Raw genomic sequence first — 18,955 nt, 5'->3', positions numbered from 1 at the left:
GCTGCGGACAATCCGATCATCCATTTAAAGTACAGTGACCCCTCGACCTACGATGGCCCCGACATACGATCATTTCAGCATACGATCAATCTCAGAGGCCATCACATGGTGAAGGCAGCATCACCATCCGATGCTTTTGTATGTCGGGGCCATCGCATAAACGGCTATCCTCCAGCGCAGACTGCTTCAGCTACCACCGGATAGCCGTTTACGGTGCCCCGTGTGGTCCGCTGACAATCACTTACCTGTCCTCGGGGCTCCGGCGCGTCCTCTTCGGGATCCCCTGCATCGTCGGCGCTCTCCATCGTCGTCATCACATCGTCCCGTCATCCAATAGGAGCGGCGTGCGTAGCAACGTGATGGCGGTGACAGAGAGTGAGGATGCCGGGGAAGCAGAGGCCTTGCCGGAGCGTCGGGGACACCCCGGGGACGCGGCGACAGCGATGGAAGGCGACATCCAGGGCAACGGCGACGAGCGGTGACGGTCCGGAGCGGCGGGGACAGGTGAGTACAACTTCCTATACCAGTAGTCTTCAACCTGCAGACCTCCAGATGTTGCAAAACTACAACTCCCAGCATGCCTGGACAGCCGTTGGCTGTCCGGGCATGCTGGGTGTTGTAGTTTTGCAACATCTGGAGGTCAGCAGGTTGTAGACCACTGTCCTATACTTTACATTGCACGGATCCCTCAAAATACGATGGTTTCAACAAACGATGGTCCATTTGGAACGGATTACCATCGTATGTTGAGGGACCACTGTACCACACTGCTGTAGATGCATTGATCTGTATTGATCACTGCATCTGAAGGGTTAATCGCGCTTATGTCCGCAATTACCGGTGGGCCCCTGGCTGCTGACAGCAGCCGGGACCTGCTGTGCATGATGCGAGCAATGGTCCAGTGCTCACGGTCATGTACGTCATGGTGCGAACCACTGCTCCATGAAGTAAATTTATGTCCATTGTTCTTAAGGGGTTAAGGTCACAGCCAAAGTTTTCCTATCTGCCCTATGTCCCTTTTATACAATAAAAATTCTGATGTTTTTCTCTATCGTACTGATTCTGAGATTGTTTTTTCGTTGCATATTCTAATTTAAAATGGCGGTAAATTATCATCGATACTTTCATCATTTCTTTGTGAAAATTTTCAAAATTGTATAAATGTTAACATAAATTTGATACGTTTTTACTTTTTGAAGACATTAGAGGCTTCAAAGTTTAGACGAAATTTTCACAAATATTTATTAATCTGAATTTTTCAGGGACCGGTTCAGTTTGACGTGAATTTGAGGGGCCTTTATATTGGGGGCCATGTTGCATTTACAAATCCTCTCCCACATGGTACCCGGACAGTGGAAACCCCCACATGTGACGCCTGTTTGGAAACTACACCCCCCGAATTTCTCCAGGGCATGGATTTATGGATGTAAAGTGCCTCCTCCACCACTAAAAAGAGCTTTCAGACTATTCAAATTATTTAGGGGGGGTCTGTGTCACCAGCGACTGGTACGGTTTGGCCGCACAGCGCAGAACAGTTGCTGATGGTATGCACCGCAAATGCCCCCAAAACAAAAGGGGAACAAAAAATATTGCACCCTGTTGGCTGTCCGGACATACTGGAAGTTGTTGTTTTGCAACATCTTGAGGACAACAGTTTGGAGACCACTGATCTAAATTCCAATTGGCCCAGAAAAGCCGTTGGAGGGGGCAGGGGCTCACAGGAACCCCCTGATGGCCGATCACTGCACAGCTAGTGGAGGTGATCAAAAACATGAGAGAGTGTACAGCTGTGTCCTGGAGGGATTAAGCAATTCGATAAGAAATAGTCAGGGAGATGTATCTAACGTGAGGTCGTCTGCCATTCATTGTGGACTCTTCTCCGATTCTCATTTAGATTCCATCTTAGAGAAGGCAGATGATAATAAAGGGGCCTTCTACCCAATATAAGTGAGTCAAGGGGTTACTCTATGGAAATACCCCCTTAGGTCCCAACTGTAGGGGTCATCAGCAATGATGCCAGTGTAGGGGGCAGGAAAACACTTCCTACCGGCATGGCAAAGGCTCCAACAGTTCTTGGACACTATAAGGGATGGCCTAAGACTAGAATTCTCTTCAAGACCCCAGAAAGGATGACACCAATCAGAGGAGCCTTAATCGTCCTGGAGCAGGAGGTCGTTTCTCTATTGGGAAAACAAGTCCCAAGTATGTGTCCAAGATCAGAAGGAAATCCTGGTCTCGTGATTGTCCTAAAAACACAAAAACATAATCCAAACTGGAAACTATAAACTCTACAGTAAACCTTCTGTACCCCTGATGTTTCCTGTCAGTATTGGACATATAAGGTGTGTACTACCATGTGTCTACAGACAGGGAAGATTATAGGGGCCTGAGAGTGGCTGTAAGGCTTCAGGGTATGTTCAGCGTTTGAGATTCTGCTGTTTAGTCTTTCTATGGCTCCAAAAGGGTTCACGATGATTGTGGGAGAGATGGCAGACTACATAAGAGACATTTTCTTGCTACACTGCCACCAAACATGGCATCCACAGCCCATGTGGGTACTACCTACCTGACGTGTTCAGACCTTTATCCCGCTGACCCCTATTTTATTTAGCACGGACTCCCCTCCGGCATGCTCAGCGGTCTCTTTCTTGGTCTTAGTAGGGTGGTCAGATGACTTTCTCACATTTTCTAGGTCCTGACAATCTGAACCCTTATCCGATATTAACGTGCCTCCTCTATGTCACATATCTTTCATATATTTGTAACTAAAGTATTCCTAGGACACCCCCAAGGACAGACTTCACTTCCATCACCCCCTCCTACCATTCCAAATCTTCTGTGTTTCCTCACCTCCAGTCCTCCGACCCATGAGGGGAAAGATCTGGGACGCTCCATCAGTAGTGAGGACTGGCACAAGTGCTCCTGTGTATTAAGACGTCTATCTCTTACAGAGCCCAGGAGACCAATGACAAGACCCTCACTAGGTGGCACAGAGTGCCCACTCTTCTCTCCCCATCTATCTAACTTTGCCTAATAATATCTCTCCTGTCCTTAATGTCACTTGTTTAGTCCTCAAGTACTTGACCTCCTCAGGGGACTCACCTCCTTGCCCCTCTCTATCCAGACCCTCGCTTACTCTCTATACTCCCGGGCTCCATATCTTGCTGGACGGCATGGTTAATACGATTTCTCCTCCTGGCCCCAAGGACTGTGACCCCCTAGACTGTTGAAGTCCTCTTATCCCCCACCATTTTAGACTGGCTTCAGTAAATATCACAGTAAATGTAAATTTCACTTATTGGGAAACTCCATCTCCTGTGGGGTCTCTGGCTTGAGTTTGTGCCCTCCCCCGACTCCCGTTCCCCTCTCTACCTAACCCAGCCTAGTCCTGTGCCCTCATCCGGACCTGTCCTTCCTTCCTGTCAGGGTAGTTGGTGGTGTTGGATTCGTGAGGTTTCTTCCTCTTCCTTTTGCCTTTTCCCCTTTTCCTTTCATTCTTCCCTCTTCTCTTCTTCCCCCATTTCCTGCATTCTTCTTCTTGTCCTTTCATTGGGTCCCATCATCCGGCCACCACCTCTAGACTTCATTCTAAGACCTGCACCGCTCACAGTGTATAAAGTTATGTGAGTTTATTAACCCTTTAGATGTTTCCCCAGAATGACAGCAATGTGGAGGTAATTTATAGAGATCTGGGAGATGTGGCCCTAGTGTGTAACCTGAGTGTAACCCCGGCCTCAGCCATAAAGTAGCGGGGGCGTATGTGAGCTGTGCGGAGGACATCAGGAAAAGGAAAGGCACAGAAAAAAAGAGCAACAAAGACTAGAAGTCCCAGGACATGCTGCATACATTCACCATATGGGACCTGTCTATCTCACTCCTGACCACATGAACCAGTTCTCCCAGTCACCTACAAGAGCGCTATCCTGACTGATGGACGGGATTGGTTACCACTTCACTCCGGTGTCTCTTCCCTATACACAGGTCCATACTGATCAGTCTGCTCCTCCATTTACAGAATTGTATCAGACCACGTCAGTCGCTGTACAGTCCTGTAAATCAGAGAAGACATCACACCCCATACACACTAATAACACCGCATCACATGACTAATCCCATTATAAGAAGAATTCTAACACAATATGACCAAAATCCTGTGTGTGACCCCGGCCTAAGGGTTATTGGTGACAACACAGAAGTGTCCTGATCCTGATAGGACAGAAGTGACACATGAGATACAATCAGTAATATTTCTAATGGAAATGAGGCCGAGGTAATACATAGTAATCACCAATCATTATCATCCATAGAAATCATCCAATCATACTGTAGTGTAGAGCTACAAGTCACTACTAAATGATACACAATAGCATTACATATTACTTCTCATTACCGTTATTTACCTACAAAGGTCACATGACCCCAGGAGCTGATGACCAAGAGATGATGTTGGCTTTAGCTTCTGCTTAGGTTTCATTATGAAGTTGATTCGAGGGTTAATTCTCACAACAGAACTTAGAAACATCACATTTTACTGTTACCTGAGATCTCAGATTTCCATTCTCCATATTATTATATTTTTATCATTTATTATTTCATCTATCAGTCTCCAGTGTGACTTCTCTCATGTCTAGAAAGTTATAATTTACTTCTAAAACATTTACCACATTCTGAACATGAATATGGCTTCCCTCCTGTGTAATGTCTCATGTACAACAAGATATGATTTACTTATGAAACATTACCCACATTCTGAACATGAAAACATGAATTTTGCTTTTTTACTGTGTGAATTCTCACATGTACAACAAGATCTGATTTTCTTTTAAAACATTTTCCACATTCTGAACATGAATATGGCTTTTCTCCTGTGTGAATTTTCTCATGTTGAGCTAGATTAGATTTCTGTATAAAACATTTTCCACATTCTGAACACGAATGTGGCTTTTCTCCTGTGTGAATTCTTTCATGTATAACAAGATCCTGTTTCCGTGTAAAACATTTCCCACATTCTGAGCATGAATATGGTTTCTCTCCTGAGTGAATTCTCTCATGTATAACAAAATCTGATTTCTGTATAAAACATTTGCCACATTCTGAACATGGATATGGCATATATCCTGTATGAATTCTCACATGTTTTGAAAGATTTGGTTTACTAATAAAACAATTGCCACATTCTGAACATGAATATGGCTTCTCCCCTGTGTGACATCTCTCATGTATAACAAGACCTGATTTACTTTTAAAACATTTCCCACATTCTGAACATGAATATGGCTTCTCTCCTGTGTGAATTCTTCTGTGTGTAAGAAGACTTGATCTTTTAGTAAACTCTTTTCCACATTTATCACACTGAATCCTTTTCCCCCCTTTCTGACCTGTCCTTGTGGTAACAATGTGTGGTTGGTCAGGAGAAGGTTCCTCATGATCAGGTAGATTATTATAGGATAGATCTGGATGGACATTAGGGGTAAGGAGGTCTTCTCCTGAGGAGCGCTCCATCATATCTTCATCTTCTCCTTTATCATTCAGGAATAACATGAAGTTTCCCTCAGAATTCTCACTGGGATTTTCTGTTGGGATAAAAACGTAAATTTTATTGGGCCGGAAACACATTACATTATTTCTTCTTTTTGGGTCACTTATGGGTTCTAAAAACTGCATCAAAACTGCCAGAAAAGCTGCATGTGTGATTCCAGCCTGAAGAAGATAAATGTCCATGAGACAAAGCTGAGCTGTGCGGGAGAACTCATGGACATGACAATGATCTGTATAACCTAATGGCTGCACCGTCACCACATCTCAATGTTATATATATCATCTATAGGATGGAGGGGAATACACTGAGGGATCTTATCAACCACCATCTGGAATAAAGGTTCCCAGGACCTTGTTGGCTCCATTGTACTAAGACGTCAGGTGATTCTAAGGGAAAGAGGGTCCGATCCTGTAATATAATGGGGGATCTGATGAAGTGGCCCCTGAGTTCAGGGAAATGTCGGGGCCAATCCATGACTATACAATCCTTGTGGATGGTGCGCTGTCCTCCAGAGAGTCATAGAGGAAACAGACACCATGAAGAGATAAATAGGACACAATACTTAGATAAGGACTAATGTCAGAACGTCCGTCCACAGGTATCAGAGGAGCCGGGGTGTGAGCAACAAATATACATTACCCCTCCTCCACCACCCGAAATGTTCTCACAGGAGGGGCCCATAGATTCATGCTGCTTGTGCCAAATTCTGCATCAGCACGGGGCCCCAGAGATTATTATCCATTATTACATACCTGGGGAAACACCTCCTGGAATTATTACACACCTGGGACAACACCTCCTGGAATTATTACATACCTGGGGTAACACCTCCTGGCATTATTACATACCTGGGGTAACACTTCCTGGAATTATTACATACCTGGGGTAACACCTCCTGGAATTATTACATACCTGGGGTAACACCTCCTGGAATTTCCTCCTTCACTTTCCTCATACACGGGTGATGGCCCCTCATCCTCTCTTCTTCATCCTCCACTTTATTATTAGTCAGATCTCCCCCCTGATGTGACATATAGAACAATTCACTACAATATAGCAGACAGGAGGAGCAACAGAGACCCCCAAAATCTACCCCCACATCTATGACTGCAGGACCCCCCTATAGAGATATAGGATCAGCCTCATCTACCTGATGCTTCTCTGGGACATTTCCCTCTGGACAGTCCTGGGAATACAGAGGGCGGGGACACCTCTCGGGTGGATTTCTATCAATGACTCCATCTGTAGGGAACACACAGTGATGAATAGATTATTCCATGTGATGATCAGATGATGGGTGTAGTAGTATCTAGGAGACCCTCATTTTCTACAAATCCTGCATGACAGCCCCCTAGGAGTTACACCAATGGTCCTAGAAGGGACAAGAAAAACACACATGATGCAGTGAGCCCCTCCCCATCCGACCATCATAGGTATAACTGGTCCCCACTAGTCGCACTCATATTCTGTGGCTTTGGAGGACTCGTAGAAACTGTATTACCATAATGTCTAATCCTATATTTCTCCCTTCATCTCCATGACAGCCCAGGAGACCATGTGATGATGTAGGGTTGGACCATAGCTGTTTCTGCCCATGATGGTGCCATTGCTCTCATAGGGCACCACTTATACTCTGTGGTTTATGGCGGACACTAGCATGATCGCTGATGTCCGCCATAGCAGCTGATAGCAGCTGGGACCTACCATGCATGACGCGAGCCCCACTCCAATGCTCGCGGTCATGTATAGGACATAAATGTACCATTGTACCAGGACGTACATTTACGTCCTGTGTTGTTGACATCTGCAGCCAAAGACAACTTATCCTCTATCCACAGGATAGGGGATAAGTGTCTGATCGCGGGGGGTCCGACCGCTGGGATCTCCCAAACGGGGCCACGCATTGCCGCTCTCTGAGGTTGATGGTATGCCCCCTCCACATACAGTTCTGTGGGAGAGGCAGGGAGGCATGAACGCTGCCTCCCCGCCTCTGCCATAGAACTAAATGTAGGAGGTGTGTCGGCCGTGACGTCACGCTTCGGCCGGCACACCTCCTGCACGGGAGAGCCGCGGCAGAGCCATGGCCCCGTGCAGGAGACTGTGGGGGGTCCCAGCATTTGGACCCCCCGTAATCAAACACTTACCCCCCCTGTCGATAGGGGATACGTTGTTTTTTGCTACAGATGTCCTTTAAGGGGTTAAGGCTGGTTTCTTTTTGAGCACCTAAAGCATACAATAACCCCCATAAGCATAGACACAGCATAACATGTCCATGCAGCATTATACTCACATTCTCCTGGGTTTTCATTCCAGCTTTGTCTGTCATGGAGGGTTCAGATTCAGTACAGGGGACTGGTTATCTCCAAAAAAAACCTCTTTAAATATACTTACCAATCGGGCATTCTCAAATGTGCGCATGAAGCAGTTTTAGACACACGCGATCCCAGACGTGCGTCACTCACCGTGCACCGGTGACCTCAGATCTGTGGGTGCACATGACGTCAGACGCCAACCAGAGATCACCGCATCCCGAGCGCCGCACCAGGACTCCAGAGTCGCGGTGAGATGTCGGGGGTGAGCTCCATTACCTCCCCAGAGGGAGACCCTGGACGGACCAAGGAGCAGGGGTGTAACTATAGGGGGTGCAGAGGTAACAGTCGCACCGGGGCCCTGTGACTGAGGGGCCCCACCAGAAGACACCAGTAGTATGAATGACACATGGTAGACATGGGCCCTATTAAGGATTTTGCTTTGGGGCCCAGAAGCTACAAGTTTGGCCTCTGCCCAGGAACATGGAACTAAACATCCACAACAAGATCCTGGGAAGGAGGACGCCCGAGCCCCCTCGCTCCACTGCTGGGAATTCTTTTATTATCTTTGGGATCCCATCAGGTTCTCCCTTCTCTTGTGTCAGGAATAAACACGGGTGATGGTGGATGAGGAGGGACTTTTATCCTCTCAGGGTTTATTCCTGTTCCTTCTAGGACCAATGGTGTAATCCTCGGGGGCTGTCATAGAGATGAAGGGGATATAGGTTTTACCTTTACAACCAATAAAAGTCTCCCCCTCCTTACACTGCGGATCGGCCCCGAAATCCGTCTCCTCTTCTGCTTCATCTTTAACCTCAACCTTAATATCCATCAGATCTTCACCCTAAACAAAGAAGAAAACGTGTAAAATGATCCTGGGATCAATCACTTTATGGTCATATTATGGGGGGACTATAAGGGATTATAAGGATATAGTAATGGCCGCCCCCTGTGCACATTATTATTCCTATTATTGTTACTACAGGAGCCAAAAACTACACAAATAAACACTCAAAACTCACCTTCTCCACAATCTCTACACAACTCACTGCAGGACCTGTGATGATGTCACAATCATGTGACCAGGACATGTGGGGGCGGAGCTCAGCAGGATAGAAGAGATTGTGGATGAAGGACCTGTGAGGATGGTCATGTGACAGGAGGGGGCGGAGCTCAGCAGGATAAGAGATTGTAGATGAAGGACCTGTGAAATGATCATGACAGGAGTGGGCGGAGCTCAGTAGTAGGAGAGGATACATAGTGCTAAAGGACCTGTGAGAATGATCATGTGACAGGAGTGGGAGGAGCTCAGTAGTAGGAGAGGATAAATAGCGGTAAAGGACCTTTGAGGGTGGTCATGTGACAGGAAAAGCTCAGTAGTCGAATAAGTTTCATAATGTCTGAGGAAAGATTACAGGAGGTTTGTTACATTGTGTCAGCTTTATAGGTGCAATAGTATATAATAGGACGGGCACCGCCCAATATCACCACTACTGGGTGCAAACTAGTTGCTATAATACATATGAAAATACAAAGAAGAAAAACAAGTTAGCAACCATACAGGGATGCACACCATAATATCACACCATATGTATAGATAAAGTGTCTTTATTGACCTGTCTGGACACAAAAAAAAGAGAGTGCACAGACATTTAAAACCATTTCAAATACAATACGAGTAGATGGTAAGTGAAAGCGGCGCCTGACATCACTCAGTCAGCTGTTTATGCTGCGGCCGGCAGCTGCAGAGCTCCGGTGATTTTGAAGCGCTGGAGACACACGGTGGTAGGCAAAGTAGTACCTGGTAGGGTATACAGATGGAGGCACACACAGTGGTATGCGGAGGTATATGAAATAGTACCTGGTAGGGTATACAGATGGAGGCACACACAGTGGTATGCGGAGGTATATGAAATAGTACCTGGTAGGGTACACAGATGGAGGCACACACAGTGGTATGCGGAGGTATACGAAATAGTACCTGGTAGGGTATACAGATGGAGGCACACACAGTGGTATGCGGAGGTATATGAAATAGTACCTGGCAGGGTACACAGATGGGGACACACACAGTGGTATGCGGAGGTATATGAAATAGTACCTGGTAGGGTATACAGATGGAGGCACACACAGTGGTATGCGGTCGTATATGAAATAGTACCTGGTAGGGTACACAGATGGAGGCACACACAGTGGTATGCAGAGGTATATGAAATAGTACCTGGTAGGGTATACAGATGGAGACACACACAGTGGTATGCGGTCGTATATGAAATAGTACCTGGTAGGGTACACAGATGGAGGCACACACAGTGGTATGCGGAGGTATATGAAATAGTACCTGGCAGGGTATACAGATGGAGGCACACACAGTGGTATGCGGAGGTATACGAAATAGTATATGGTAGGGTACACAGATGGAGGCACACAGTGGTATGCGGAGGTATATGAAATAGTACCTGGCAGGGTACACAGATGGAGGCACACAGTGGTATGCGGAGGTATATGAAATAGTACCTGGTAGGGTACACAGATGGAGGCACACACAGTGGTATGCGGTCGTATATGAAATAGTACCTGGTAGGGTACACAGATGGAGGCACACACAGTGGTATGCGGAGGTATATGAAATAGTACCTGGCAGGGTACACAGATGGAGGCACACACAGTGGTATGCGGAGGTATACGAAATAGTATATGGTAGGGTACACAGATGGAGGCACACAGTGGTATGCGGAGGTATATGAAATAGTACCTGGCAGGGTACACACATGGAGGCACACACAGTGGTATGCGGAGGTATACAAAATAGTACCTGGTAGGGTATACAGATGGAGGCACACACAGTGGTATGCGGAGGTATATGAAATAGTACCTGGTAGGGAATACAGATGGAGACACACACAGTGGTATGCGGAGGTATATGAAATAGTACCTGGCAGGGTATACAGATGGAGACACACACAGTGGTATGCGGAGGTATATGAAATAGTACCTGGCAGGGTACACAGATGGAGGCACACACAGTGGTATGCGGAGGTATATGAAATAGTACCTGGCAGTGTACACAGAAGGAGGCACAAACAATGATATGCGGAGGTATATGAAATAGTACATGGTAGGGTACACAGATGGAGACACACACAGTGGTATGCGGTCGTATATGAAATAGTACCTGGCAGGGTACACAGATGGAGGCGCACACAGTGGTATGTGGTGGTATATGAAATAGTACCTGGTAGGGTATACTGATGGAGGCACACACAGTGGTATGCGGTGGTATATGAAATAGTACCTGGTAGGGTATACAGATGGAGGCACACACAGTGGTATGCGGTGGTATATGAAATAGTACCTGGTAGGGTATACAGATGGGGACACACACAGTGGTATGCGGTCGTATATGAAATAGTACCTGGTAGGGTATACAGATGGAAGCACACAAAGTGGTATGTGGTGGTATACGAAATAGTACCTGGCAGGGTACACAGATGGAGGCACACAGTGGTATATTAATTAGTACCTGGCAGGGTACACAGATGGAGGCACACACAGTGGTATGCGGAGGTATATGAAATAGTACATGGTAGGGTACACAGATGGAGGCACACACAGTGGTATGCGGAGGTATATGAAATAGTACCTGGCAGGGTACACAGATGGAGGCACACACAGTGGTATGCGGAGGTATACGAAATAGTACCTGGCAGGGTATACAGAATATAAAGTTGTTTAGAATAATTCATCATCCACACACTAGGTGTGATTTGGGTGCGGTTTCAGACACTAAGTTGATGTCGGCAACTCTGATTTGGCACGGATCATCCAGAGAAGAGAAACCTGGATAGAATCATATAATGGACAAATAATGAACAGAACGTACTTTAAATAGGGAAAAATAAATGTAAGTAAAGTTGTTTAGATTCAGAGATATCACAGATCATCCCCCCGGAGGGGATACCATCATCACTCCGAGAAAAGGGATTACAGTCACCGTAGGACACACTATTACACACACCAGATATCCCCACCCCGCATGACCCGTCACAATCAACCTACAACATTTAACCCTTTACAAGCAACACCACAACGGAGAAAAAATCCAGAACCAGCAACATTCCCCCCCATTTCAAAATCCAGATCAACATCCAATACCTCAAAAAAGAGGATACGTCGGAGATTCAGACAAAGTCGAACGCCACACACAACCACCCCAGAAGATGGGCAAAACCATCTGACCCATCAAAAACAGCAAATTAACGACACACCTTCTATCCAACCATCTTTAAATACCTCCATCATCAATTTGAGAGTTTGCTCTGTGCGTAATGACGGACGATACAGGGGACGGAGTAGCATGACATCATGGCCCCACCCCTTTTGACTTCATGGCCCGCCCCCTTTATGCAAGACTATGGCAGGGGACGTGACGACCGCCACTCCCCCTCCCAGACTTGTATTGAGGGGGTGGGCCGTGACGTCATGAGGGGCGGAGCCGTGACGTAATGATGCTCCGGCCCCTGTATTGCCCGTCATTACGCGCAGAGCGAACTCGCTCTGTGCAGTAATGATAGCGCGGTGCCGCAGCGGCGATCCCCGGGGTCCCCAGCAGCAGGACCGTGGCGATCTAACATCTTATCCCCTATCCTTTGGATAGGAGATAAGATGTGTAGGGGCGCAGTACCCCTTTAAGGTTGTACCAACCATTAGGAAGCCCATCTCTGCTGAGCCATCTTCCACACAGAAGGAGGCACACACAGTGGTATGCGGAGGTATATGAAATAGTACATGGTAGGGTATACAGATGGAGGCACACACAGTGGTATGCGGGGGTATATGAAATAGTACCTGGTATGGTATACCGGTGGAGGCACACACAGTGGCATGCGGGGGTATATGAAATAGTACCTGGCAGGGTATACAGATGGAGGCACACACAGTGGTATGCGGTGGTATATGAAATAGTACCTGGCAGGGTACACAGATGGAAGCACACACAGCGGTCTGCGGAGGTATATGAAATAGTACATGGTAGGGTACACAGATGGAAGCACACACAGTGGTATGTGGTGGTACTTGAAATACTACCTGGCAGGGTACACAGATGGAAGCACACACAGCGGTCTGCGGAGGTATATGAAATAGTACCTGGTAGGGTACACAGATGGAGGCACACACAGTGGTATGCGGAGGTATATGAAATAGTACATGGTAGGGTACACACATGGAGGCACACACAGTGGTATGCGGAGGTATATGAAATAGTACCTTGCAGGGTACACAGATGGAGGCACACACAGTGGTATGTGGTGGTATATGAAATAGTACCTGGTAGGGTATACAGATGGAGGCACACACAGTGGTATGCGGAGGTATATGAAATAGTACATGGTAGGGTACACAGATGGAGACACACACAGTGGTATGTGGTGGTATATGAAATAGTACCTGGTAGGGTATACAGATGGAGGCACACACAGTGGTATGCGGAGGTATATGAAATAGTACATGGTAGGGTACACAGATGGAGGCACACACAGTGGTATGCGGAGGTATATGAAATAGTACCTGGTAGGGTATACAGATGGAGGCACACAGTGGTATGCGGAGGTATATGAAATAGTACCTGGTAGGGTATACAGATGGAAGCACACACAATGGTATGCGGAGGTATATGAAATAGTACCTGGTAGGGTACACAGATGGAGGCACACACAGTGGTATGCGGAGGTATATGAAATAGTACATGGTAGGGTACACAGATGGAGGCACACACAGTGGTATGCGGAGGTATATGAAATAGTACATGGTAGGGTGCACAGATGGAGGCACACACAGTGGTATGTGAAGGTATATGAAATAGTACATGGTAGGGTGCACAGATGGAGGCACACACAGTGGTATGCGGAGGTATATGAAATAGTACCTGGCAGGGTACACACATGGAGGCACACACAGTGGTATGTGGTGGTATATGAAATAGTACCTGGTAGGGTATACAGATGGAGGCACACACAGTGGTATGCGGAGGTATATGAAATAGTACATGGTAGGGTACACAGATGGAGACACACACAGTGGTATGTGGTGGTATATTAAATAGTACCTGGTAGGGTATACAGATGGAGGCACACACAGTGGTATGCGGAGGTATATGAAATAGTACATGGTAGGGTACACACATGGAGGCACACACAGTGGTATGCGGAGGTATATGAAATAGTACCTGGCAGGGTACACAGATGGAGGCACACAGTGGTATGCGGAGGTATATGAAATAGTACCTGGTAGGGTATACAGATGGAGGCACACAGTGGTATGCGGAGGTATATGAAATAGTACATGGCAGGGTACACAGATGGAGGCACACACAGTGGTATGCAGAGGTATATGAAATAGTACCTGGTAGGGTATACAGATGGAAGCACACACAATGGTATGCGGAGGTATATGAAATAGTACATGGTAGGGTACACAGATGGAGGCACACACAGTGGTATGCGGAGGTATATGAAATAGTACATGGCAGGGTACACAGATGGAGGCACACACAGTGGTATGCAGAGGTATATGAAATAGTACCTGGTAGGGTACACAGATGGAGGCACACACAGTGGTATGCGGAGGTATATGAAATAGTACATGGTAGGGTACACAGATGGAGGCACACACAGTGGTATGCGGAGGTATATGAAATAGTACATGGTAGGGTGCACAGATGGAGGCACACACAGTGGTATGTGAAGGTATATGAAATAGTACATGGTAGGGTGCACAGATGGAGGCACACACAGTGGTATGCGGAGGTATATGAAATAGTACCTGGCAGGGTACACACATGGAGGCACACACAGTGGTATGCGGTGGTATATGAAATAGTACCTGGCAGGGTACACAGATGGAGGCACACACAGTGGTATGTGGAGGTATATGAAATAGTACCTGGTAGGGTACACACATGGAGGCACACACAGTGGTATGCAGTGGTATTTGAATTAGTACCTAGCAGGGTACACAGATGGAGGTGGTTGGAACAGTGTGGGGGCAGGAGCGGCAGATAGTAATCCAGGTAAAGTTCCTAAATAAAAAGTCCTTCCTTAGGACCTTGTTCAGACAGGCTAGGTAGGCCAAACACGTTTCGGGCATGGACAAGTGTGTACTAACCCCTTCCTCAGTGGCTTTAGAATGGTATACTCAGACACCAGGTGATTTATATAGGCAGCTCCGATTAATCAGCTGGGAGTTAGGAGATGTGGTTACTCATTCAAAATATGGCACGGACCATCCAGAGATGGAAAACATGGATAGAATCATGTAATGGACAAATAATGTACAGAACTTACTTAAGATGGGGAAAATAAATAAATATAAATTAAAATATAAAGTTGTTTAGAATAATTCATCATCCACACACTAGGTGTGATTTGGGTGCGGTTTCAGACACTAAGTTGATGTCGGCAACTCTGATTTGGCACGGATCATCCAGAGAAGAGAAACCTGGATAGAATCATATAATGGACAAATAATGAACAGAACGTACTTTAAATAGGGAAAAATAAATGTAAGTAAAGTTGTTTAGATTCAGAGATATCACAGATCATCCCCCCGGAGAGGATACCATCATCACTCCGAGAAAAGGGATTACAGTCACCGTAGGACACACTATTACACACACCAGATATCCCCACCCCGCATGACCCGTCACAATCAACCTACAACATTTAACCCTTTACAAGCAACACCACAACGGAGAAAAAATCCAGAACCAGCAACATTCCCCCCCATTTCAAAATCCAGATCAACATCCAATACCTCAAAAAAGAGGATACGTCGGAGATTCAGACGAAGTGGAACGCCACACACAACCACCCCAGAAGATGGGCAAAACCAACTGACCCATCAAAAACAGCAAATTAACAACACACATTCTATCCAACCATCTTTAAATACCTCCATCATCAATTTGAGAGTTCGCTCTGTGCGTAATGACGGACGATACAGGGGACGGAGCAGCATGACATCATGGCTCCACCCCTTGTGACTTCATGGCCCGCCCCCTTAATGCAAGTCTATGGCAGGGGTCGTGACGACCGCCACCCCCCCTCCCAGACTTGTATTGAGGGGGTGGGCCGTGACGTCATGAGGGGCGGAGCCGTGACGTAACGATGCTCCGGCCCCTGTATTGCCCGTCATTACGCGCAGAGCGAACTCGCTCTGTGCAGTAATGATAGCGCGGTGCCGCAGCGGCGATCCCCGGGGTCCCCAGCAGCAGGACCGTGGCGATCTAACATCTTATCCCCTATCGTTTGGATAGGAGATAAGATGTCTAGGGGCGGAGTACCCCTTTAAGGTTGGACCAACCATTAGGAAGCCCATTTCTGCTGAGCCATCTTCCACATGGCTCAGTACAAGAGGCAGGGCTACAGGTAATCAAACCCAGTTGGTGGGTGGGTGGGGGGGGGAGTTTTATGATTCAGATGTCCAAAGTAGAGAGCCAAAAAATGTTTTAATTCGAAAGTCTGGAACCTAGAGGACTTAATTGCAATCTGGAATTATTTGGTTTTCTATAGGGGTAGAGACTGGTTTATTATTCTGTACTGGTAAAAAAAAAATGTTTTCTTTTTTTCATTTTAAAGGGGTAGTCCAGTGGTGAAAAACTTATCCCCTATCCTAAGGATAGGGGATAAGTTTGAGATCGCGGGGGGTCCGACCGCTGGGGCCCCCTGCGATCTCTCTGTACGGGGCCCCGGCTCTCCGCCGAGATAGCGGGTGTCGACCCCCGCACGAGGCGGCGGCCGACACGCCCCCTCAATACATCTCTATGGCAGAGCCGGAGATTGCCGAAGGCAGCGCTTCGGCTCTGCCATAGAGTTGTATTGAGGGGGCGTGTCGGCCGCCGCCTCGTGCGGAGGTCGACACGCCCCCTTCCAGCGGGCTGTCGGGGCTCCGTACAGGAGATCGCGGGGGGCCCCAGGGGTCGGACCCCCCGCGATCTGCAACTTATCCCCTATCCTTAGGATAGGGGATAAGTTGCTCACCACTGAATCACCACTGGACTACTCCTTTAACTATTATTTTTATCTTTATTTTTTTATATTTAATTTTTATTATAATTTTTTTCAATTTTTTCTATTTTTATTTTATTTCTATTCTATTATTATTACTTTTTATTTTATTTCTATTCTATTATTATTATTCCTTTTTATTTTATTTTTCTCACTTAGTTTCTAAAACCGCACCCAAATCGCACCTAGTGTTTGGATGGTTACTTATTCTAAACAACTTTACTTTACATTTATTTTCCCCATCTTAAGTATTTGTCCATCATATGATTCTATCCATGTTTCTCCTCTCTGGATGGTCCGTGCCATATTTTGAATGAGTAACCACATCTCCGAACTCCCAGCTGATTAGTCAGAGCTGCCTATATAAATGACCTGGTGTCGGAGTATACCATTCTAAAGCCACTGAGGAAGGGGCTAGTACACAATTGTCCATGTCTGAACAAGGTGCTAAGGAGGAACTTTTTATTTTGGAACTTTTCCTGGATTACTCTCTTACCGCTATTAGATTGAAAATTCTGCCACTCCTGATGCCACACTGTTACAACTACCTCCATCTGTATACCCTGCCAGGTACTATTCCAGCTGCCTTGATCTGTGTACCCTACCTTCTACCCTGCCAGGTACTACTCCAGCTGCCTCCATCTGTGTACTCTGACAGGTACTATTTCATATACCCCCGCATACCACTGTGTGTGCCTCCATCTGTGTACTCTGACAGGTACTATTTCATATACCACTGTGTGTGCCCCCATCTGTGTACTCTGACAGGTACTATTTCATATACCACCGCATACCACTGTGTGTGCCCCCATCTGTGTACCCTGCCAGGTACTATTTCATATACCACCGCATACCACTGTGTGCGCCTCCATCTGTGTACCCTGCCAGGTACTATTTCATATACCACCGCATACCACTGTGTGTGCCCCCATCTGTGTACCCTGCCAGGTACTATTTCATATACCACCGCATACCACTGTGTGTGCCTCCATCTGTGTACCCTACCATGTACTATTTCATATACCACCGCATACCACTGTGTGTGCCTCCATCTGTGTACCCTGCCAGATAGTATTTCATATACCACCGTCGCAATATTTTTTGTACACCGGCAATTTTTACATACATCAGCGGAGCCTTTACAGAGTGGTGGATGGCGATTATTCAAGGAGCGGTGAGCGGTACATAGTACCAGACAGTCCTTGTGAGTTTCCTCGTAGCAATTTTTTGCATCTCATTTTGTCTTCTGGTTCTGTGACTTGGGCTCTGATATTTGGTTAACCCTTTGTTATACAATTCGGTACTTCTGTTGTCCTCTTGGCTTTTGGTTTGGCTTGCTGACAATCCTATTTCTGTTTGTCTTCGTCTGAATTTTGTATCCTGTGCATTTTAACCCATTGTTTCCTGACTGTTTCTCCTGACCATTACTATATTGTGTGTAGTTTGTTGCTTGGACCTGAGGTGTCCCTGCACTTAGTCCATTCATACGTTTCAATTCAATTCATTCCATTCACACGTTACGATAGTTTGTTACATGTACATTACAATAGCATTTATTTGATGCATATGATTTTGTTCCATGCATGTTTTGATAGTATTTGTTCCATAAATACAATCATGATAACTTTTATTCCATGCGTACGTTGCAATAACATTGTTCCATGCATAGTCATGATAGCATTCTTCCATGCATACGGTACGTTACCATTTGTTCCATGCATACAGAACGGTACCATTTGTTCCATGCATACGGAACGGTACCATTTGTTCCATTCATACGGAACGGCACCATTTGTTCCAAGCATACGGAACGGTACCATTTGTTCCAGGCATACGAAACGGTACCATTTGTTCCATTCATACGGAACGGCACCATTTGTTCCAAGCATACGGAACGGTACCATTTGTTCCATGCATACGGAACGGTACCATTTGTTCCAAGCATACGTTATGTTAGCATTTGTTCCATGCATACGTTATGATAGCTTTTATTCCATATTTATATAGGAACACTAGTCACAGTATTGTTACCGTTACGTTTT

At 46.3% G+C, this 18,955-nt stretch overlaps 1 protein-coding gene across 1 annotated transcript in view; it reads right to left on the bottom strand.

Annotated features, from left to right (window-relative positions):
- Window positions 1-2,320: 2,320 nt before the first annotated feature.
- Window positions 2,321-18,955, bottom strand: part of LOC130304142 (zinc finger protein 568-like) — a 30,265-nt gene continuing 13,630 nt past the window's right edge. Inside the window, exons 10-15 of the mRNA XM_056551907.1 lie at window positions 15,661-15,739; window positions 8,871-8,990; window positions 8,581-8,692; window positions 6,690-6,781; window positions 6,452-6,560; window positions 2,321-5,573 (exon numbers count right to left, since the gene is read on the bottom strand). Coding sequence (XP_056407882.1) covers window positions 4,729-5,573; window positions 6,452-6,560; window positions 6,690-6,781; window positions 8,581-8,692; window positions 8,871-8,990; window positions 15,661-15,739 — 1,357 coding nt within the window. The 3' untranslated portion in view covers window positions 2,321-4,728. The remainder of the gene's footprint in view (window positions 5,574-6,451; window positions 6,561-6,689; window positions 6,782-8,580; window positions 8,693-8,870; window positions 8,991-15,660; window positions 15,740-18,955) is intronic.

The sequence above is a fragment of the Hyla sarda genome, chromosome 1 (genome assembly GCF_029499605.1).
Source record: "Hyla sarda isolate aHylSar1 chromosome 1, aHylSar1.hap1, whole genome shotgun sequence".
NCBI classification, from domain to species: Eukaryota; Metazoa; Chordata; class Amphibia; order Anura; family Hylidae; genus Hyla; species Hyla sarda.
This window is presented reverse-complemented; position numbering and strand designations above follow the sequence as displayed.